This window comes from Oxyura jamaicensis, chromosome 3 (assembly GCF_011077185.1).
Source record: "Oxyura jamaicensis isolate SHBP4307 breed ruddy duck chromosome 3, BPBGC_Ojam_1.0, whole genome shotgun sequence".
Taxonomy (NCBI): domain Eukaryota; kingdom Metazoa; phylum Chordata; class Aves; order Anseriformes; family Anatidae; genus Oxyura; species Oxyura jamaicensis.
This window is the reverse complement of record NC_048895.1, coordinates 88,411,740-88,436,900: the sequence shown is the minus strand read 5'-3', so window position 1 is coordinate 88,436,900 and position 25,161 is coordinate 88,411,740. Positions and strand designations below refer to the sequence as shown.

At 36.4% G+C, this 25,161-nt stretch overlaps 1 protein-coding gene across 2 annotated transcripts in view; it reads right to left on the bottom strand.

The window, feature by feature from the left end:
- Nucleotides 1-2,784: 2,784 nt before the first annotated feature.
- LMBRD1 (LMBR1 domain containing 1) overlaps nt 2,785-25,161 on the bottom strand; it is a 75,408-nt gene continuing 53,031 nt past the window's right edge. For both annotated transcript variants that reach the window (XM_035321409.1, XM_035321410.1), the window contains exons 11-16: nt 24,397-24,499; nt 23,123-23,227; nt 21,723-21,872; nt 20,716-20,794; nt 5,831-5,922; nt 2,785-5,701 (exon numbers count right to left, since the gene is read on the bottom strand). In XM_035321409.1, the coding sequence (XP_035177300.1) occupies nt 5,582-5,701; nt 5,831-5,922; nt 20,716-20,794; nt 21,723-21,872; nt 23,123-23,227; nt 24,397-24,499 (649 nt within the window). In that variant the 3' untranslated portion in view covers nt 2,785-5,581. The remainder of the gene's footprint in view (nt 5,702-5,830; nt 5,923-20,715; nt 20,795-21,722; nt 21,873-23,122; nt 23,228-24,396; nt 24,500-25,161) is intronic.

Below are 25,161 nucleotides of genomic sequence, written 5' to 3'. Positions count from 1 at the left end.
AAAAAGATAAAATTTTAATTCCTCCATGAACTGGAAAGAAAAATAATTTGTATTTGGGAACTTAGGGAAAATAAATAAATAAAAATCAAAGCAGCACATTCCAGTATCTCTTAAGATCTGAACTCAGAGGTTTTCAGCTGGACCCCTGATTTTTAAAAATCTGATCCTAAAATAATCCTGCTATCAGCAGGAAATAAGGACTCAGATTTGTACTGTTTTTGTAGTTGTAGTTTTGTAGTTTTTTCTGTTACAGATTTTGTAACCTACAAGTTTAGAGAACAAGTGCAACCCAGAGAAACTTAGCACTTAAACACTATCTTTAGATCACACATTACATGTTAGAATTAAATGTTCCAGTCCCACTACATTCTTTCAAGCATTTACCACAATAAAAAAGTAATAATAAAGTCTACTTGCTGCCTTTTCGTGTGCCTTTTTTTTTTTTTTGAGGGAGGACGGAATAAAATTATCATGGACATTCACATTAATAAGAGTCCTTCTTGCTGTCCTGATTCTAAAGCACTACTCTTGGTTGAAGCAATATGCTTACAGATTATGGGAGAATTTTCAAACTCTGTATAAATCACAGCAACATAATGATTTATGCTTAAACAGCTTAGCAGAAGCCGAGTAGATATTAAATCAGTCTCTATTTTATTTCCTCAAGAGGAAGTTCAATACATTCTGGTGGAAAGCCCACAGACTTAAATTACAGTAGGAACAAGGCACATGTTAATAAGCATCGTGTTTGCTTTTCATGTCTAGCCTTAGAGGGGATACATGGACTGTCACACTAAGTGCTCTGACATCACACTTCTAAGTTGCTTGAAAAGTTGAAGTTGTATGTTGTGTCCGTGTGGTTCACCGCTAAAATCAGTTCTCCTCTAATCCCCTAAATATATTACTCTTTTCTTAGACGTGAATTGGGATGGGAACTACAAAGATAGTTGTGTTAGATGTGCTTAACCATCTTTTTAATTTTTAAATGAATAATCATCTTAAACGTGTATCCCCAAGCAATATCATTCATGTAATCCCCCTGGGCAGGAGGATGTTAAGACAGCCCAATTTCTAGACAATTTCTGTAACAAAAACAGTTCCCTAAAGCTCATCAAGAACACTGGAATTTGCCAGTTGAGATTATCCAGAGAAACAAGCTTAATTTAGAAACAGAATTTGTTGTAAAAGTCAGGCTATTATATTAACAGAAAATAAACTCTTACCACGATCAAAACAACGTTTTTATTATTATTATTATTATTATTTTTATTTTTTTGTGGAAAGTACAGTCAAAATATATATTTACAGGAAACCTGGGGATTTTTTTTTTTTTTGCTTTCTTCAGAAGATGCCGACTTTGCAGAAGTTTGCAAGAGAACAGATTACACAAGTGTAATGAAATTTGTTGGTATGAACTACAGTTTTAAGATAAGAGCCTGAAGAAAGCTATAGCTTATGTCTTTCAAATTATTTTAGATTTGAATTCAGGAAGGGATGATTTTTTCCCCTTACCTAATGTCACAAGGAACACTTTATTTCCTTCTCAGATTGTAACTTCACTGTTTTAATGCTGTCAGAACAGGTTGAATATCTACTTACTCACATATGAATAAGTTACCTTCTATGCTCACTCTCTCAGCTTTTTCTTATTATTTTAAACACTTCAACTATTACATTGCTTTGCAAGCCAGTAAGTTATCAATATTTTAGAATAAACTGCATAATAGTTTTTCTAAGAGGGTAAAGTTTCTCCAAATTCTGTCATAAGCCACTGTATAATTCAGGAACTTGCATTCACAAAGCTAAGTAACAAAACAGCATGAGCCCAAGAAACACTTTCTAAACAGTAGAAGACATCTCAAAGAACCTGAAGAGTTGTGTCTATACTGATTACTTATATGCAAAACCTAAGCATTGAAAGGGTTGATAAGATGTAGTTTAAATTACCACATCATGTATGAAACAAATGTGTTGTGTGGCATGATTCTGGTACAGATACACTCTACCTACCAGGTTACTGTTTTGAGTGTAAATCTCAAGTCCACCTTCACATCTCCACCTGAAGTTAGAGCAGAAGAATACAAGAAAGGTACCAAATGTTGCTTTGCACTCCACCAGGAAAGGCTTTTCATTAGTTTCTGACAATCAGCAGGAAATCTGCTACATACCGTCGGCTTTCAGCTAAGAAATACAGCAGGTTATTACAGGCTTTATTGTATTTATGATTTGTAACTGTAGATAAACCATCAATCACTGCAGAATAAGTAGCAAGAAGAGGTCCCATTTGGCAGGTGTTGCTGCTGAGTTCTATTAAGCATATTTGTGGTGACAGTGGTTTAAATCAGTAAGATTTAAAGCTCACTAGCTTCTGAATGTTCACAAGCCTCAAACACAATAGAAAATGATTAGAAAATATAACCAGAAACCCAAATATATGCCAAATCTGACTGAAGCACTACACCTATTCAGAAGTTTCAAAAGCTCACGCAGATGAAATTGGAACATTATTCATATGCTCAAAACAGTGAAACAATTCTGATGCTATTTTAAGTGACTTTAGTGCAGAAAAAATTACATCTTTGAAACTTAATTGAAGATGTCTGAAGTTCCCTTACAACACAGAATATTGTGTTAGAACATGACTGGCAAGTTCAAATTTGCTGAAAAACCTGCAGAAAACTCTAGATGATCACTTCACAGCTAAAAGCCCAATAAGTCAATTACAGCAGTCATATTACAAGAGCTACCGCAGAAAGAATAACTTTGTGGAAGAAAAGTAATTCATTGTTTTACTTACTGGTATTTTATTGAACACAGCACAAGAGACAATGAAAAAATATATTGGAAGTTCTGTTTCTTAAAAGTTGCTGCAAGTACTGATCAATAACAAGCATTTAAGTCCTGGCTATCTTACATTCAGTGCTAGTCTACGTTATTGAGTGATACTGGATGTACAAATCTAGCTGGTGACTTCACACACAATTCAACAGCACCTCAGGCTCATTTTAAAGGCACAGCTCAGTTAAACACATCAAGTTTCCATCACAGGAAGGAAGTGCTAAATAGAGATGAATTCTTGAGTGTATATTCAAGAGAATTACATTAGTGCATACAAAACTTCTTAAAATATTGTCAGTCAAAATGCTCATTGAACTCCTGAGAAACTTTAGTGAGGATGGGACAGGTGAAAAACAATTTGGATTATGAATGCTGGCAATTATTTACTACTTCTATGACAGAAGGTGAAAGAACATAAAATAAATGAAATGAGAAAATGGAATAAAACTTCTGAAGTCTCATGGCTTGCTTCTTAGTAGCTACAGGTAATAAGGGTCTAGTTGTAAAAGTCTTGTTAACAACTGAATTAAACAAGCAGTACTTACCAAATCCTCCTACGGAAAGAAGGAAAGAGGCAAGAGAGACAATGCCACCACATCAGAAGTGGATCAGGACTAGATTGGGAAGAATCTAGAAATTAAGAGAAGCTTGGAAGCAGGGGAGGCCAACAGAGCGACAAACATCCAGGGATGGCTAGGCATCCCGGCCTGAGACTGCATGCAACTCACAAGCAGCTGCATGGCATAAAAACAACACCTTCCTGCCAATCTTCCCCAGACAAGCAGCAATCTCCTCAGTGGGAAGCTGAGACTGAATGGATGCAACTCTGCAAAATCGCATATCACAGCCCAGTCTTAGGATCAGAAATATTAATGCGCAAACCTGTGCATCTCACAGCCAGAGAAGGGAATTAGAGTCAATGAAGTCTGTTAATGAAATATGAACAAAATCCTCAAAGAACATCTGAGCAGTTAACTTTATTTAAATTAGCTCATGTAACCTTTCCACTAGTGCATCCACAAAGAACCATTTGCTGTGTTGATATCCTCTGGATGCAGCTTGTAAGGAGCTTCCCAACAGCCAACATCAGGCTCCACTTTCCATTTGAGTCATTTGAACTTCTTACAATTCCTTGCCAGTTTCCCCATGGTCACGTTTAGCTTATTCTAGTCAAAGGTAGCTCAGACTGCCTAATCAAGCTCCAGTACCTGCTATCAGCATCTAAATATATTTCTGTCCTTTCACACTGGCACCAAACTTGTTACCATTTGTTCAGCAATCCTGACTGCATACTTGCAGCTTATGGTCAGGATCCAATATCCACGTTGCCACATGAACATGGAAGTATTGGAATACTTGGCACAGAAGACTCACTTTTTATTTGTTTGTTCCTGTAAGAGTCCAAACATTAGTTTCCAATATCCACAAATTAACTAAGCAACTCAATCCTTTAAATACCGGAACTGAATTAAAATTCAGAAGTTCCTAAGATTCTGCTGTTCTGAAATACTACAGGGAGAGGCATACTGTTCTTGAAACAACCAAGCAGAAAGCTGTCAGTTTTAAAGAATTTGCCAACATCATACATAGGGAGAACCTAAGTTTCCATATACTTCAATAATTACTTAACAACTTATTAAGATGATCTGAATTACATTTCATGTGTTTGTGTGGACTATAACATCCCCTCAGGTAGCGCTAGAACTTTAAAAACCTGTACCTGTAAATATTTCTCTTTCACAGGCTGCCAACTAATTTCTTTTGCCTCAAGAAATTTTTCAGCCTCAAAAACACAGCTCAGTAATTTAAAGATACGTGAAGGACAAAACTGTTTATGGACTGTTTTTATATAAACTTTTTGGCTTGTAAACAAGTTGACAACATTCACATTAAAAATTGAAAAGCTTCAAACTAGACAATATGACTTAGAGAAAAAAATAAATTGACAGTTATCAAATCTTAATTATTCCATTGGTTATTACTGAGTCAGGCACCTGACAGCTTCAGAACCGAACCACACTAAAATACGGCAACAGTGCTGAATATTGTCATTTTCACTAACATCTTTCCTGACAGAGCAAAAGCCACCTCGTGGTTACTAGAGGATTCTAGTGTAGCTTTGAGGGGATAAGATAGTGCAAGTGACTTATTCTTCATATACTGGGAACTTGCTACCTACCTCAAGTACAGGTTTCTGGCATACTTTAAGTACCATATCAGCTGTAGTTTAATACAGGGATCCCAGAAATATCAAAGTTAATGCAGAAGTTAAATTGCATTCATCTAGAAGTGTTGCATTCATCTAGAAGTGAAAATTTTATGATCCACATCTTCCTAGCAATGCTTATACCACCTGTTTTACAAGATTTTAGCTCACTTTATTTATGAGCTTGAATAAAAAAATAGTGTTCTACAAGTTAGGTATGAAATCATTTAAGAAGCATAAGTTAAGAGAAAAACAACATGTTATGAAATAATTGCAGTCAGTTTATCAAATTGTACATCAGAAAGTTACACATATACATTTAATCATAAAACAATATTTTCTATATATTATTCAAATCCAGTTTCACTATTTGCTCTGATATAATAGAGATACTCAAGTGACATCCAGTTTTTGACCCCCTGTATGCAAGAACACTTATTTTTACAGGTGCAAGGATGCTTATTTGGATAGCAATTCATGGTTATTATTTTCAACATAATTTTAAGTTATATTTTCCCATCTTGAAGGAAAAGGCTATCAACGATAATAAACAGACAGTTCATCATCACTCATATCTGAATCATCTTCATCCACTTCACCTTCAATGACTGATTTCTTGCCTTTGCAGCATGACACAATTAATCCAATTAAAAAGACCTGCAAATTTAAAATAAGTTAAGTTACTCTTAGTCAATTAAGGGCAATATATGTAAAACTGAATAACAGTGTGGTGATGCAAATTACTCAATGATCATTACCAGTGATCTCCAAATTAAAAGTACTTACTGCAATGAATGCCCAGTTCCCAAAGTAGTAGACAGCACTGAAGAACCAAAATTTGTGAAGAAAAAGGTATGTCCGAGTAACGATACACTGATCTAAAAGGCAAGCAAATAGTACTGATTAACACAGACCAAATAAAATCAACTAATTCTGATTTACTTATAGGATAACAATTCAGCACTTTCAGAGGGTATTCAACTTTTAAAAACAATTCCACTCCACTAAATCAAATGTACTATCCTATCAAAATTATATAGCAGAGGGATATTTGATTATTGCATACTGAATGGCACTGGAAGCTGACAGTTACGCAGGTAATCCCATTACTACTGGGTATTTGTACGAATCTATCAATTATTGCTTCTTCTGACACATAACCTATTATAATCATCTTCCATTTTAGATGAACTGTAATCATAAAGAGGAGATATAAAGCAAATTCTGTACTAAAAATGCACTTCAGTACCTCAATAAACCCCTCTCCTTACCGTAAGTGCATACATTTTGCAAAAATTTAAGTTAACAAAAATGTTGAATTGTGCAGGCAACACACACACGCACACACTGGGTCTTTGGAGACCCAGAGAGCCAAAGCATTATTTGCACCTAAGACCTGACAATGCTGGTCAAATGTTATTCTGTAAACTGTAAACGCAGCCACCTTTAAAAACATGCAAGTATTCTTTTCCATTTTAAAGTGGTAGATTTTTATTTTATTTTAACAGAATTAAGGATCAAATTGTCAAGATGTTTCTAAGACTGCAGCCTGGTAGCATGTACATGATACAGACTGTAACATTCGACAGATCATGTAAGAGGGCAGTCAGCAGGACATGCAAGCCAGCTGAATTATCTCTCCAAAGCAAGGAAGAATGCACTGAGTTCATGCTACGAAATAACATAACTGCTTATTTTTCTTATTTACTATGCTCCAAACCCCACCTAAAGGCTATTTCAGTGCAAAGATTAGCATCCAAATGGTTTGAACACTACAGAACACAAGCAAATCAGAATTTGTCTAATTTTCAGTCACTTCTTACCCCAGGTTTGGAAATACTCCCTAGGTGCAACTGAGCTTTCCACTTCCTGAAGTTGTGAGTGATATGCAACTCAGATAATTTCACTCTAAGAGCCATCTAACCAACTACAAGCAGACTAATGTCAGTTTCTGAAGGCAAGTATTTTGTTTAAAGCCTACAGTTTCACATCAGAGAAGCTGCTTTAACGCCACCACATCCTACAGCTCACTACTGGAGAGAGGAAAATTAGGAGTTATGGATAGGCATTCTCAGGAAGGTCTGCTGCTTGACCTTGCCACGAAACCCAATTTCTACAATGTCTAGAATACCCTGTATCTAAACAGACAAAACTCCCGCCCAACATTTTTCCAATGAATTATTCGATAAAAATAACAGAATACTAATTAAAATATTAAGATTACTACTACTTTATGCAGCACATCAATTTCCATTAGCGTAACAGGCTGCAAGTTACTATCAGCAGACAAAAAGAGCTATACTGGGATTTCACAAGTCTTTAACGCTAGGCATACAACACTAAAATGTTCTACAAAGAATTAAAATGCCAAACAGTTCACGTAGAGAAAGCATGCTTCTCCACTAGCATCAAATGAAAGTACGTAGCAAGTAGAGGAATTTTGCTGAAGTAGTCCTTCCTGGTGTTCCAGTTTTCTTCACATAACTGAGATTCCATTTTTGTTCCCCTGTTGATACCATTCAACAGCACATACCCTACACGAGAGGAAAAGTGAAGTAGCACACTACATTCCACCAGGATGACACTGCCATAAGAAAGGTGAAGTAAAGCTAAGAAATAGTGGTAAAGTAAAGATGCTTCATAACTGCAGATAGCATTGTCAACACCATCTGCAGCTCTCCAGCTGGTTACTTGAATTAAAGAACAGCTAAAGGACTTTCAGATGTCTCTCTACTGTAATTGGATTAAATAAATGGTAGTAAATATTTTAGAACAGTTTGACCTTGAGAAAACATTTCAATTGAATGTGTATCACAAGTTCAAGTAAGTTTTAGTTATTCCTTCTGAGCTAAAATATTACAAAATAGGCTGATGTAACAACATTTAATTTATTCCTACGATGACAGAATTTAGAATAAGTTAATGAACAACTTGAAATAAGATAAAAATCTTTTTATTAAGAATAATACTGACAGTATCTTGACCTTTTGGAACAAAGGCATGTACAGAAAACTACCAAGCTTCTGATAGGTAACTGTCACCACTAAGAATTAAGTATATTACGTAGTGCTGACCAAGCAATCAAGCCAAAAAAAAAAAAGGATTCAAGACAGAAAGGTTTCTTAAACAAACGATACCAAACAAGTGCTAATAGCCACGATTACCCAAAAAGTCAACTATATTTTACTTCAGATCCACTTGAAGTTTTTAATTCTGGTGAATTAGAAAACCATCAGGCTCAATTTACATGTATCCTTGAACAAAGGCTTGTTCTGAGAAGTGAATTTGCTTAAGATGAATTACAAGTACAAAGAAATCTGTTGATAAACAAATTCCTAGAGCCTGAACAGCTATAATCTGAGTCTTCAGTGCATAAACCAACAACTTATTTGCATAAACTGCAGTCTTTTTTCTGCATCTCAAAACACAGTGAGCTCTCACAAGAGGGTGTTAAAAATAGTCTTAGGGGAGAGGTACAAATAGGTGTGAACAAAGTAATTAAAAAACCCTGGCATTCGCTGGGAGTCAGTATTGAGGTGCACGCTGGTTTTACCTGTTCATTAATGAACTGGATAATGACATAGATTACATCCTCAGTAAGACTCTAGATCAAATTATGAGGAAACAGGGAACAGAGGTCCAACACAATATGTAGTAATGATGATGTCCAGAGGGAGCCTATTATTTCAGCCCCTTTAAATAATACTTGAAGTTCAAAGACAGATGGGAAGTACCTGGAACAAAACACCATGCAACCGTGCAGGCTGAAGATCAACCAGGTAAAAAGCAGCTTTGCAGAAAGTGCCTCAGTGTTCTGGGAAACAAACTGAAAGTAGAGTTATCAGTGTGTAACTGCAATGGAAAAATATAACTGAAAACCATGTCTCACTAAAAAGAGTACAGCCAGCAGGCCCATGGATGAGATTACTTCCTTCTACTCTAACTGGAACTCCATCTGCTGAGTTATTTCAGGCTGCCCAACATAAAAGAAATATCATTGTACTGGAGCAAGTCCAGCAGAGGACCACTACAACAGCTCGAGCCCAGAGCATACAATGAAGATGTGTTTGTTCAGCCTGGAGTAAAGGCTGAACTATCTCTGCTATCTAGTGGGGGCTTAGAAAAATACGTGGAAAGGCTTTCCAGACCTGCACAGTAAAATGACAATGGATGACATTAGAAATATTAGATAACAGGATAAACTTCACCATGAAAACAGTTAAACATTAAAACAGGTTACCCACAAAGTTTTCAAAATCTGTGGAGACACTCACAACTGGATGGGCTTGAACCAACCTGCTCTGTTTGACCCTGCCGGAGGATTAGACCAGATGATCTCTTTAGGTCCTGTGTGCTTAAAACCATTACAATTCACATTACAGGAAGGTGTATTTATACATGGGGACAACACAAACAGACTTAACACTAAACATGGCATTTTGGATGAAAAAGCTAAACTTTGTCTGTGCTTGACACTATCAGTCTAAGTTTACATGCCTGATTTTGAGCAGAACATATTTTTGGTAAAAATACACTCTAAAGTACTTCCAAAACTTGCAGCTTTTCTCTGTGTGTTAAAATGTATAAGCACTGCATATTCCAAATACTAAAAGCACTGAAGGCACGGCTTCAGGTATTCAGAAACACTTCACATTTCATATGGCCCTGCTGCCAATCATTCAGGAGCTGTGTGACAGAAAGCAGCTGCTGCTGGCACTCCAACTTGCAACTTGAGCTTCAAGAAAGGGTTTGATGCATTTATAAACTTAAATCATCTATCAAGTTCCAAAAGGTTTGAGATTTCTCCTGAGAAAGTGTAACTAAGTGGAAACCTACATTTCATCCTCACAGGCATTACTTCCAGCTGTGCTGCTACTCCTAATTTAAGTCATCTAAAACTTGGATAAGAACATTAAGAGAAGATGATGGTTACCACACATCATCGGTGCCTCACATGCAGCCTTCCTAGTCTTGTTGGTTTCCAGATAGCCTTTCAGCAGCACAATGAAGAATAACATGACACTCGTATTATTGACTGCCATTCCTGTATGCTTCACGTGGGTTTACATGACCCAAGACAACCCTAATCTTGTATCACATATTGAACAGCAATCCTACATTACAGGCCAAGCCAGCTCCACATTGCAATAAATGTAATTTAGAGGCAGTTGGATTGTTTTAAGATACTAGAATTTTCTTACTGTGGCTTTCCTGCAACAAAGCTAAACTGCATTTTGACAAATTGGGTGAAGAACTACAGCAAGAATAGTTGGTTTTGGCACAGTAACTTGTGGAACACTCAGCTGGACAACTTCTGGGCACCTTTCAAAATGTCATTTGGAACCTCCAAGTTGTGGTAGAAGAACTAACGTTCTTCTCTGCCACAGTGTATCAGTATTTTTAGCAGAATGAGAAAAACACTGGGATTCCTATAAACCGAGCAAGTACAGGGCAGAGATCTCAGGTTTAAAAATAGTCCCAGAGCAACATGCCTTTACTTATCAGAAAGGATGCAATAGCAGATGAAGCAGCCTTTGGATTTATTTGAAAGATCTATAATAGCAAAGGTTTTTCTTGGAAAAACTGCCATCCATTTAATAAGTTGTTTCAGGGACATACCTAAGGTAAACTAAGGAATCAGAAAAAAATAATTATTTTGTATAGTGGCAACATTTTCTTCTCGGCAATATATATGCAACACTTTCTCAAGCTCTAAAATAAAAAGAATTTCTTCATTTGATATCTCAACTTGGACAAAAAAAGTTGTGATGTAACTCACACCATATGAATTACTACCAAAGTAGTTAAGAACAATGGATTAATGTGTGGCTATAGAGCACACAGAATAAAGGTCCTTCTATCTAGTTTTGTCTTGTAATTTAACATTTCACCAGGGAAATCAGATAACAAAAATTACACCATTTATAGTAATCAAACTGACCAAAAAGGTAATGCTGCCTACATAAAGAAACTATGTGAGGAAGTTAATGGCCAGCAACAAAAAAAAGTTTCAGCTAGGTAAGAAACCAAGGGAGATCTAACAGTGTAAGAGACCAATAAAGCCATCATCTAGCGTAATGTCCAAATCATTTTTCTCAAGAGGGCAGCAAAGCTTTCACTTCTAGTATGATGGTATGTTGAGTGATCAGAATCCCTATTGATGGGAGGAGTGCTATAGCACTGTAAGCTATCCCGAGAGACAGGTACCATTTTTTGCAGTTTTAAAAAACATTTTTCATTCACACAAAATAGTGGAAATAGGCAACAAGTAATAAAATTTAAATACTCTGCTAAATAAAGTCTCAAGAAACAGAACATGGACTTGCTTCCAGTGCTGGTTCTCGTCACAGACCAAAGATGGACAAGAGAAAATAAGCTTCAGGTGTCCTCAGATAGAAGCAGGTATACCAGAAGTTTTCTAATTACAAGTTTCCCCTTTGCTTTTGTACTTATCACCTAGCAATTTAACAGCTTCATCCAGTCTTCTGGAAGTGTTAAGGTCACTCCAGGACTTCAAGCTGCCACAGAAGTTTGATGTTTAAGATTCTGTTTCATATATCACTTTCACAGGTTTCAATGGAAACACGTTCATGGAGTGGCAGTAACAGCTGCCTCCAGTCACAAACAATTTTTGTTGTTGAATAAACAGGGAAAAAGAGACTGGTTTTGTTGCTTGTTACTCAGCAGTTTCTACACAAAAAGTGGCTGCTAGCATATTACATTTAGTTACTTCCCCACTTGTCCTATATTATTCTTTACTGAGACATACACACATACACAGTTAATACATTCAGCTGTTGAGACTGTCTTTGCACTTCACCACCCAGACCCTCTGCTGCTGCCTCTCTGGTTTCTCTGGCTAAGTCAATCTGCTATGCAAAGCTTTTAAAATGTTTAGTTTGGCATCACATACCAGTTGCCCCTTTCCCTCAGTAATTCTTTCCAGAATTTGCTTAAACTTTCAAGTTGTTCTTTCGTCTTTCGTGATGACACACTAGCCTCAAGGTCAACTCTGCAATAAATTTACCTTTGATTCCTTTTAAGAATAGAAATCACACCAAAAAATGTACTACTGTAATTGGTTCATTCACATAAAACAAGGACTTGAAAACACCTTGCAGCAGATTGCAGGCAGCTACAATAGCTCCCCACTTAAAAAGACACGAATCACTAAGCTTCTGACTTCTCAAGCTGACAGCACTTTAAAGTACTACAGGACACCCAAGATAAATACCAAATCACTCAGATGTTAAACAGTTAGCATCCATCTACAGTCTTTTTAAATATGTCTAACACACAAGCAGGAGAAGTTGGCTACTTTCGTATCCCAGCCTTTTTTGTTTGCTGAGCTGGAAGTGTTAGTGAGATGCACGTAGAAAGGACCTGTAGAAACCAAGCAGAAGTTGAGCTGAATCAGCCTAGTTGTAGTTCAAGAACTGCTTCATTCAACAAGAGCTTCCTCATTACCTTTGGAATCAAACCCTGCCAAAGGAAAAGATTTTAACAAGTTAACGAGGAGCCAGGAGTTTGGAAACCAGGAATTAATAAGGAACCTGGAATGTGGCTGTCATTGGAAATAGAAAGAGGATCCCAACTTCCCAAGTGCTCAGAAGTACATCCTACTTCCACCGGAAGTTATCTGAGTTTCCACAAACACTCCAAGTTAGCAGTGTTCCAGTAGGTATTTAAATTTTGAGAAAGCTAGTTTCAGATACAATTACACTCACTCTGAAAAGGCTCGTTAGTTCTAAATTAGAGTTGCTAACACATGATTACCACATGATTTCTTAAGTGTCAAGTAAACCATTTAGGACAGACTATCATTTAGAAGGCAATTTCTGCTTTTTCAGTGACTCAAGCTATAGATGCTATAGATAAGGTATAACTAATACCTTATACAGTATATATACAAATCAAACCCAGCCCTGTTAAAATCCCAAAGCCCGAAAATGACATAATGAACGTGAATCCTGGTTTTATGACACTTTGATCTGATTTTGTAGCAGAAATAAGATAACCAATAGCTACATAATTACAATGCAGTACCTTAATTATTGTAGCAGTCATACAACTTTTTGATAATTACAGATTATGAATGTTCACGTTAAACAGCTCAAGAATCTGCAAGTCCTGACAGAGCTAGCAGGACGTCATAGCATAAAGAGGCTTCCAGTAACATACTGTAGGTCTTTGAGCTGAAAGGTGAAGAAGAATGTTGAATAGACAAGTCCATGGTCAGCTAAGTTTCTGAATGCTAAATATTGAGAATGTAGCCCTATCAAGTGATCTAGGTCATATAGCCAATGTTTATATTTGACTATTGAGGAAGAAAAGTGGCACAGATGAAAAGGAAGCACAGGACACAGCTGTAGAAAGAAGGCACTAGATCGTGCAGAGAAAATACAAACAAGCTTTAGCTGAGCATAGGGAAGTTCTCACCACTTCTCTGTATACTCTGAAAGAGCCTATCAGTACTCTTTTCACCATTTTAGATTTGGAGTTCACCTTAAAGCCATCGCATTACAGTGGAAAATTGCATTCAGCTATCAGACTGCTATTGTAGTCAGATTACAGGGAATCTCGGAGGGTGCCAAGATTTGCATATATTTACAGACAATAGGGAAACCTTTTAATGAGATTCTAAATTGGCTAATCTCTTTTTTCATAAATTTTAAGGATGACTTTCCTTCAGTGTTTCCTTCAGTGTTCAGTGTTGATAAGTGAAGAATATACTAAGTGCTAAAGGACCACGTAACTAGTGATAAGGCAGAGCATTAACCAATGACTGAAATCTGAAGCCACACAAATTCCAGAGATCACATCCTTCTATAAACCACTAAATCAGACAGCAGAGGGACAAGGTATATTCTCTGTTTCATGTGCAACCAGATATGTTTTGAAATGCTGTGTTCAGTTTAGGTTAATCACCATAACTGGCCTGAAGCATTTGGACACAAGCCCTGTAATTGCCATTTCTTGCCTTTAAATCACAAGACTTAATCTGAATTGCAAGAGGTATTTTCTGAGAGGAATAAGGATGCCAGATTCCAGAAATCAAGCAACCAATGGACAAAATAAAATACCATTTTCACTTTAATCAAGCCACTTTCCATTCATCACCTATCTCCTTTTCCAGTATCAGCTTTGTACAAGCTTCAGCTTACAACAGTTCAGAATTCCCAAAACTACATTACAGCACATGGCCTTCCATGTTAACCTCACATCATGTCCTTTCCACTTCACACTGACCTCAGCTGACCACGTTAGAAAGAGTCTGTCTGTCCTACATGACTGAAGGATTAACCACCCCACCTCCCTCATCCCTTCCCTTCCTGAGACACAGGTATATGGAAAAGGATTTGGAGGAAGCAGAGAAGAAGGGATTTTAACAGATTGATCTTGACCTCTCAATATCCTCACATGGAATATGCCTTTAGTCCTCAGAAGAATTTATAGCTGGTTAATACTCAGAGGCATTTCACAAAGCAGTGCAGCTTTCCATGCTGGAACTCCTTAATTTTTCTCTGGAGAACAAAAACAGTTATGACTATCATTAAAGAGCCAAACTTGAAAGATCTGATGCCAAATCCTTTTAACAGAATTTTGGACGTGAATGAGCGATTTTATCATTAACGATGCTCTCAAAACAATGGCTTCTCATTCTTTCCCACCTTCTCTTTCCTTTACACACAGAATTTATGATGCACTTGACTGTACTCCAGTCATATTCTTTTCTCATAGTTCAGATACTATTTTTCAGTCATCCATCCAGTCTAGCTTCAGGACCTCAGGTCCCAGGCACTGTAATAGAAAAGGCCTATTCATGAAGGTGCTCTAAGTCTATTGAGCAATCCTTATTTAAGGATGGACAGAAAACATCTGTATGTAGCTTCATCAGCTGTAGTAACAGCCTGCTGCCTATTTTTTCCTGTATGGCTGTTCTTGAGCATGTTATAATATGAATTTGTCAGCTGTCTATAGCAAAATAGAAGAAGATGGATTTGATTAGACCAGCAGAAGCAGTTCCCAACATTTCACTGAGAATTTCCAATGTGTTATATTCTCAGTTATGAAAAGATTTGGTGGCATTTACTATTTACAGAGACTATATATGATGCCTTGGTAAGAAGTACTGCCTTTATTTAAAGGATCATTTTGTAGACATTGTTGGTAGGTTTCTTACTCAAATGAGTACTCACACTGGGTTCCTTACTTCCTTTTAAGAATAGGTACATCCTCCTCAATCGTTTTTAAGGAGCTTTAACTCTTACTCCAACGTACTGATAATATCAGAGCATCTCACTTCACTGCTGCACTTAAATTCAACAGACAGAGTTAAGATGTTGAACCAAGAAGATAATATACAGTTGCTGTTGCTTTACTGCTGAACTCCATTTAACAGTTCAGAATATTTAGTAAGCGCGGCCTTTTTGCTCTCCAGATAAGATCTCTTGGAGGGAAAGAAGAAGTAGCTCAGAGCAGCTCATATCTGTCAACAGTAGTAGATACAGGAAAAAAAGGTGTAGAAGTTTGTGTTTGTGACTGTGTCAATGAACAGTGTAATGCAGAAAAAAATAAGCTACTCACACCATGTACAGCTGCTATATTGGGCCGTTTGGAGTCAAACATGAAGCATTGTACTCATTTATTCAGTTGTTATGATTAAGGAGAACTTCAATAGTGTTAGCTAAAAGTGGAGATTCAGGACTAAGTACTAGGCAAGGTCATCCAGAAAAGTAACAGGGAAGGGTAACAGGCCGTGCTAAAAGCCCTGTTTAGGATTTTGGTGGAGCTTTTTATAACTGCCACTTAATTTAGTTAAAACAAGCATTTGGAAATAGCAATCTATGGTCTTAAGATGCTTACTATAGAAGTGCTAATATTAAAAGCACAAACAAGTTGCTCAGAACATTCACTTTACACGTCTCCTAGATTTCTCTATTTAAAGAGAAACATATTATGTTCCTGTTTTGGCATTCAAATGTGCGTCACCTTTATAACTCAAGTCTAAATCTAGTCTTTATTCAGGCTAAAATAAAACCAAGGTCTTGCATTTATTGACTTCTAGATAACAGCACAGTCCTGTAAGAACCACAGAATAATTTAGGTTGGAAGAGACCTTCAAGATCATCAGGCCCAACCATCCACCTAACACTACAAATCCACCACTAAACCACGTCCCTAAGCACCACATCCACATTTCTCTTAAATACCTCTAAGAGTGGGGACTCCCACCACCTCCTGGCACAGCATAACCACCCTTTCCCTGAAGAAACTCTTCCTGATACCCAATCTAAACCTCTCCTAGTACAACCTGAGGTGCTTTTTATAGTAAAGTTCTGATGATTTACAGTATTGTAAGATGATTAATGAGAAAAGTGTCAGAAGTTATATGGTGCATTTCAGCTAATAAAAATAGAATAAGAACATGTATGATTGGCAAGTACTCTATGGGTGCCTAGCAGATGTAAAATCCTCTACAGCAGAGATGTAAAGTGTACTGCAGCAGGGATGCAGTACATCTCATGCCACACCTAGGCAGAAGCTTCCTGGTATTTTTACTGGATAGGTACAGTCTTCCTACACAGTGCAATGCTTTAAGTGAGCTGTATCCTCTTGCTCTCGAAGAACCCCACAGAGAGGGTGGTTTACCAACTTTTAAAAAAGTACATAGTCAAGTGGTACAGAATTTTCTCATGATGTATGTTAAGAAAAAAAAAAGTACAATTAAGCAGGAAAAGTCATCTTCCAGAGATAAGAACAATGCCATGGTAAAGTAAGAATTAAATACTACAGCTACTAGATGCCAATTAATACAGGAAATCCTGCTCACATTAATCCTTAAAAAATTGATATAATCTTTTATTTCTTGCTTTATATAGAGTTGGAGTCAGCACAGGCTCAGCACTGTACCCAACATTTAGCAGACCTCTGATAAGTCTCATTTTTCCAATTAAGCAAAAGAGAGAATCCAGATCGGAAGGATTCACAGCCTGTTACACACATAAGGTGAATGATGCTTCCCATATTATAAAAACACTTTTGTGATTTCTAACCTAGAAAGAAACAGATACTGTTCATAAGATCTCACAGTGGAGGTTGGGAAAAGTCCTGGGTAAAGGCTTTCAGTTGAGTCACTGTTCATTTACATTAAGTCCTGCTAACCAGTTTAGCTAAATCTATACTAAGTTTTCAGTGTGTTAGTCCAACTGCAAAGTTCTTCATCACATAATTGAACCTCCTTTGCTTGACCTTATGCTTAGCTGAACTACGCACCCAACACTTCAGCTAGCAATACTCCCTGAAAACAACCAAGTGAGATCTTTGTCCAGCTGTATCAAACACTGAGAACTAATGTTTGTTTTACCTGTAACATAGGAAATTTGCTATTTCATACACTTCTTTAAATTTTACAATTAAAAAGCCCATATAAATCAGAACACAAGCCTTTTGTCCAAGTTATTACAGTGCAACTAAGAAAAGGTATTTTAAGTTGAGAGATGTAGCCTGTTCTATTATTTTTTGACTTCTGTTTTGTCTGCTTCCTGTTGTTTGGGCTATCATGGCCTTTGGCATTTAGTATAAAGCAGACTGACCTCCTGCATACCAGGAGGAAATAATGACAAGGTTTACTGCATGGAAGCAGAATAAAATACTAAAAATTCATGAAATGTATATATAACCCTAAGTATCTGAGTTTTTTTTTTAATACTAAAATTGTATTTTAACTGCCTTATGTTTCTTTGGAAAATGTAACCTTCCCTTTCAAACTGAGCACTGGTTTGATACTAGCATACAGTTAACTTTGTCCATTAAATACTGAAGTTTCATCAGTAGCAAAGTTTTTCAGTATTAGTTGCTATAACTATCATAGCAATATCAGATGAAGTTTCTTCTACCTTCTCTGAAAAAAGTGTACTTATAGTAGAGATCATCTCTACAGTATTTGAGTACTCAATACTACTGAGCTGACTGCTATAAGCTCAATCAGCACTCTTATTAAAAGGTCATAGCTTTAAGTAAAAACACCAGTTAAAATGAATTCAGTTCAAACAAAACAAAATAGGGTAAGTGCTGAGAAGACAAATCAATATTTGCATTTAGTTCTAGTTCAGTGGTTTCATAAGATAAAACCCTATCACCAGAGGTCAATAAAAAACACACGTGCTTGGCCAACCTCTCTCAAGTTAGTTGCATCCGTTTTCACTATGTATCTAATATCCTTATAAAGAAGAGAAATTACATTTAAAACCTGGTTTCTACCTTCAGTATGTTTCATCCGATGTCTCCTAGCTGATCACAGAGCACAGAAGTAGGATCCACAACAGTTCTTTCATTATCATTACCAGGTACCAAAAACAGCAGGTACTCTGCAGGCAAGTACTACATTTCACCTTCCTAACACAGTCCATCTAAATGACTGGATGAAAGAATGAATGGTTTTCATTAAACATTTATTTATTAAAGTTGAAGAAATTTTTCTTTCTTGTATTAAAAGATCATAACTTGACCATATTTATAGATACAGAACTCCACTAAAGCCTTTTGATCACATTAACATTCACATTTAACAAAAATCCATCCTTCTTCTACTTATACAAGGCTAGCATAAGACAGCATATCAATACCTTTGCCACCTCTTTTCTATTAAAGCAGGCAAACATGATGCATGTTAACAATGGCAAATCGAAGTCATCATTTACACAAGCCGATTCTTGCATTCAGCTCATCAGAAGACAAGCTTTAAGCACCAGCTATATTGTTTCCATCACTCAAAGAAAATTATGGAAAAAAATCACAGCAAATATTTAAAGTACCATCAACTGCAGGTGGAATCTAGGAAACTTATTTCTCAGTCCAACCTCACTTTCTTCAATTAAGCAGCAAAGTCTATGAAAACAAGACCACCTGAATCTCTCCCAGGAAAGTGAAGACTAATGAGCTCAGGGATGACAATGAGTACGTTCTTCTTCCAAAAAAATATCTGCTAAGACAAGAAGCTGATTAGAAAAAGCAAAAAAGATCTGCACAGCTTCCTCAAAGTGATCTCATATTGAAGGATGACTGATTTTACTCTCCTGAACTTTGCCACAGAAGAGCTTCTATTTCCAATCACAATCCGGTAACTTAAATATGAGTTGAGCTATCACATTCCTCAAAAAACACAACACTTCACATGTTATGTTATGGCTAAAAGCAGCCATCAAAAATAGAAAGGTGGATGAAGTACCAGGGAGATGGGAGAAAAATCCATCCCCCATGGTAGATGGTATGAACCACCAGGAAGGAATAAGAGCAACATCTACACACTAAATTTGATGACAAGTGTAAATACAAGGGAACCATCCTGCAAAAGACAGACTGCAACATGAAAAATTGGGAACAAAGAACTTATGTCCAGTTAGCTCCACTAGTACAAAAATGTTAAAAATTAAATCTTTCCCAATAACACACACAAATGGGAAGAGAAGATGAGGAGTTCAAGCTCAAGTCTTCTAGAAGCATGGTCAGATCAATAGTTACAGAATGAAAAGATGAGAATACAAGACAGGTATTTATCTGTTTTAACAATTACAGACATGGTCAAGCCTTTTTGTAAGTATACGAAGGCATATATAATTCAACTTCTCTTTAAACGGAGAAGCTGAAACTTTGCCAGAGAAAGCAATTGAAAGCTTCAACTTCAAAAAAAATCTGGACCATACTGAAGGCCATAAATCTTTTGCTGAGATCATTTTTTTTTTAAACAAAAGACTAAAACAATCAATAAAAATTGATAGTGGCCTTAAATGGCAGTATTGGTATTGAAATGGCTAGTGCAAGTCAGATGGTGCAAGAATTATTTATATGCAGAAAGAAAGACAACATTAAAAAAATCCACCATGACTTCATTTAGCTTCGCTTCTTAATGAAATTCCCAGCTTTAGCCAAGTTTCAAAGAGGAACAAAATCTATACAGAGTGTCTCAAAAAAATTCAGCATTAAGGACTGCAAAAATGGAAAGTCAGGGAAAGCTTCATCATTATTCATCTGCTGGCTAGTCATTACTCGCAGCTCCGAATCACCCATGGCACAGCTTCTGCCCAAACAGCAAGTCAAAAAGGAATGCTTAATAACAGATGAGCAAGTATTACACTGGATGTCAGAGGGAATAGATTAAAATTAAGAGGATTATAGGACAATCGCCTAAGACATCTAGTTCCTCTGATATTGTTGCATTAGGAAGAGCCTGTACTTACATCTTAATAAAAATTGCAGAATTCTCATCTTTAAATTCACACGGAGAAATTTAGATCTTTATTTTCTTGAGTACATTACAAATGTTGATAGAATACTTCTCCACGTGTTTCTATGGTAAGCATACACTGAAGTGTTTCGGATGCTAAGCTATTCAGTGCCTAGGGTTTATTTTTAAGGTCTCCTACATACACATTGAAGTAAATAGACTTTAAAAGTTAATTGCAATGCCCTGTTGTACACAGATTCTACTAAAAACAATCTTTTCTTTAAAGAAATTCAATAATCTGTCGGTATGAATTTTCTGAACTTAACTATATGTCAAAGCTTCATATTACACCAAAGCAATTCAAAGTCAACAACGAATTAAGCTGCTTATTACAGCTGAGCATGCACATACAACATAGGAAACGCAATAAATTAATTAATCTTACCTTCAGGTGCATCTGCATCACAGTCTTTAGAAACAAATGTTGTGACATTCCCTGGCTGGCCATCAGTTGTCTTATTACTCTGCATTATAAATATGCAAAATTATTACACCAGTCTATCGTAGTATTCTTCCATACACAATGATAGTCTCTTAAATAAACACCTTTCAATAAATAGATTTATAGAAGAGTCTTTGACAAACCTCTTACACATTCAGAAGGATTAAGATTTTTGAACAGTAAATGCATTAAGTAAACTACCATTTAAAAGTAATTTAATATTAATTTTTTAAGTATGCTTTCATTTAGAAAGAATAACAGCTCGTGAAAATTCATGCAAAATAAAAACCTCATCTCCAAAACTAAACCTTAATTTTTCTAACATAATTTTCAAACATCTTTGGTGATGAAGACACTGTGGAATTGTTAGGCTTGAATAATGATACTGAATCCAGTTTCATTCTGGTTTAAGATGATAGCATCCAATATAATTAGATATCCAGGGAAGAAAGATTATGCTGCAAGTGAACTTCTGAAAATCTCAAACATTCCTGTTAGTGTCTCAAACTGCATTACAGCTTTAAAAAATGACCCTAAAGTTCGATTAATCAGTACATACTCAGTTTTTTTTATTATCCTCTGCTGTACAAAGCTGTATCTTTGTCATCTCTCATAAATATGCACATAAAGACAGCAACTGTGGAATAGCAATGCTTCCTAGCCACTCAGCTGCCTAAGCATATCAGCACAAAGCCTACTGGAAGCTAGCAGCTGTATTATCAAAAGAAGTGAAGCAATATTCAAGATTTTGTGCTGTGTGAAGATTCTCAAGGAATTAAGTCACATTACATACAGTAAAGCCAATTTTTAGCTTGTGCACTAACAAGAGACCTACTAGTAGTTGAAAAATCCTGGCTAACAGATCCTTTAAAACTGAAAGTGACCCATGCTTTCAGTCACCGTGTTTATTTTTTTAAAAAACAACTCCCACACAGCATGTTACCTCTCACCTGTACCAAGTATTTTTGGCTTCCATACATTACATATTGAGGAGCAAGACTGTAGATCATGTAACTTGTATGAAGAACTATCAATAGAAGTATCATACAGAGAAATAAGAGTGCCTGAGGTCGAGTTTTTCCTCGTCTGATTTTATACAGCTAAAACAGAAAACATACAAATATTAACAATTGAAATTCAAGTTTGGTTGTTTTTTTTTTTTTTTTTAAACTCTTAAATTTCTCTTTAATCCAAGTAACAGGTTTAATTCTCTCAACAGAAGTGGGAGGCTGCTATAAATTGTCCTCCAGCAACTCAGTTCTAGTGAGTTAAAGCAGGCTTTCAAGTATATTTTCCTGAAATTCTAAGTACAGCTATTTAACTATTACAATTGCACAACTGACCCAGAAAATTTATAGATCAGGAAGCTTCCTGAAACAGTTAGTAGCAAGATTTAAATAGTGTTGCTTATCACTGATACCAAGCTCTGCCTTGGTTTGTCAAATATTATTGTGTCCTCTGGTTAAGGTGAGATGTCATCTATCGCTACCTCTCTGATCAGACCTAAAACCAGAGAAGGGCATCATAAGATTATTACCCCAGACACTGAGAAAACTTCTGCGCCACACAGTTGCATCTTTTCTGCTCCCCCCTGCAGGGAGTGACATAAGCCCTTCCTGTTACCTGTAGACACCACTCTACTCCTGTGATCCCCACAGGTTCAGCTAGAGTACCATATTAAGGAGAAAGCAACCAGCAGCTGAAGGGTAAATGATGGAAGACCAAAACTAGCAGCAAGCCTCATAACTCACTGCTTGGACTCAGCATCACCGTTCACAATTTTGAGGTATCACTGCATGAAGTGTTGACAATGGTAAAGGGAATACAGAAGCAGGGAAATATTAACCAAGGATCATAGGTATGATTGGTATACTGTTGATACTGTATTTGAAAAAACAGCTTTGTAATATTATTTGCATCATATTTAGATAAGCCATATCAATGTACTCTTCTCTTACCAAGTTAGAAAATCTTGCTTCCCACTTAGAAAGCAAGCCAAGCCTTACTGACTGCACATTTCTTATTTTGACCAAGAAATTCATTAATACTTTCATTGTATCAGAATCATATTGCTTCAACTTAAAGGCAGAAGCCAAAGTGGCACTCATTTCACACTTGACAGGGGTCAGCTGACTGCACTGCTTATCACACTCATCAGCTTTGGTCTGGTAAGTCTGCAAAACAGAGTAGCTTTCAAAAATAGTAGGAGTTGTACAGTACGCCTCTAACACTCATTATACATACAAACAACACTTATTTGTGGCATCCCAGTATTTATAAAGCAGTACATAAACAATGACTCTTTATAAAACATATTCAATGTCACATTTTTAAACAAAGCAATATTTACCCTTATCCAGAAGAACCATATACCCATATTTCGAATCCCTGCCATCGATGTGAAGATGAAGTACATAACAATAGTTGTAATAAGAATATAATCGAGTGGAAAAACCTAAAACAAGAAGCATACAAGTAGTTCAAATGGCAATACAGTCTTCAAATTAGAAAAACAAGCTATCTATCCCCCCAATGAAAGCAAACTAAGTAGTTTCTACCTATAGCATCTGAGGCAGTAATAGTCATACCCTTTAAAAGCTATATAGCTAGCTCCAACTGGAGCTAGTATAGGTTGCTGCTACTAGAGCTTACACCATTAGTTTGGTGAAAGTAACGGAGTGTTTTTCTCAATTTAAGCCTTGCCTTAATTTTCAATGAGATGCTACAATTTTTCAGGCCAAATACCTGATTCTTTCAAATACACCGTCAGAACAAAATCCACAGCAGCAAAAATCATCTTAGAACTATACAGGCATTCTTTTTGTGATTATTTCTGAACGTGCTTGCATACAAAACGTGATTGAACAACTAGACAGAACACTGTTCTTCCTAGTGACCTACAAAATGAAGTGTTTAATTGTTTTTGAAAATACGGGGTAAGCAATGCTTCATACCAACCCATTATACTGAGAAGGTGGAAAGAACTCAGCTAGGGGAGGGTAAAGCATTAACTTACAATTACAGCTTTTCCTTTTGTTAGCTTACCCACTACTGTTCACAGAACTTCTTTGTGGCCATGCCGCATTCCAGCCCTACTGAAGTTACTAAATGTTTGTTCTAATGTAGGTTTTCTTTGAAAGAGTAATGCATTATTGTAAACATATGTAACTGCACAGAGTGTAGTGTAGCTTTTCAATGGGTAAAAATAACATTAAAACCCAAAGTACATTTACTGCACTTAAAGGTAATAAGCTATTAAGCACTCAAACAACTTCAGTGTAGGCAGGCATGAGAAAAAAAAATTGGTTTTATTCTGTGCATAACAACTGATGTCACACTTGACCATTTTCACCATCACATTTTCAGATACAAAATAGCCTTTTGCACTGCTTTCCTACAGCAACTGACCTCTATCCATAGATTTACAACTATCCACCCAAGAGTCTCACATTGGTATCTGATAACTAAAACAGATCACTGACAAGGAAGTCACCTTGCTTTTACAGAACAGGCATCTAGACAATTTTCTTTTAATGAATCACTTCAGAAATGTAGTTTGCCTTTTAGCAACTTAGCAAAAAAAAGACCACCCTTATATCTGTCCATCAAAACTTGTTTACTTACTGTTTGAAGAACAGGTAGCAGCATATTCAATGGATTAGTCAGATTAGTTCCTAAAATTATAAATCCAGAGTCGAAACCAGCTGAATGCAGAGCCTTGTCTAAACTGTGGTAATTAAAAAAATGGGTAAGTACTATGGTTCTCCGAGAACTTCGTCTTCAGTTCAATTAAAACAGGCAGGTCAAAAATGCTGAACTAAAACCAAAGATTAAAAGCTTTTCTGTTTTACAACACTCATTGCACTTGTTCTATGGAAAGGTACATTGATTTTTGTATCTCCTTGCCACTTTATTTTTCCCTAGTTCAGGAACAGTTTATTTGCCCAGTCTGAAAAATTAAAGAAGCCAACGTTTGTGCCTACTGGTTAAATACCAGCCTTCATAATTGCTTTCAATTCCATGAAACAATTACAACACAATACACATGATAATGCATTATATATGTCATTTACTGCAAGGATAAGCACCTGTTACCCAGCCCAATGAGTACCTACACATTTAGATTCACTCAAGCACTCAAAATACTTCTACAGTCTGAATTAAGCTTTCTTGAAATATATCCTTAATTTTCCTGCTGCATCAGAACTGTTTTAAGCAGCATGCAGTTAACCAAGCTGAACCACATCCTTCCTTGAACCTCTTTTAGCACATTTTTTTCACTTCCAATGTTTTATTACAATGAGAAAACCAGCTCTAGCTATGGAAACGTACCATAGGAATGCAATGTGCTGACTGTGGAAGCAAACCACCCCTGAACTGACTTTGATG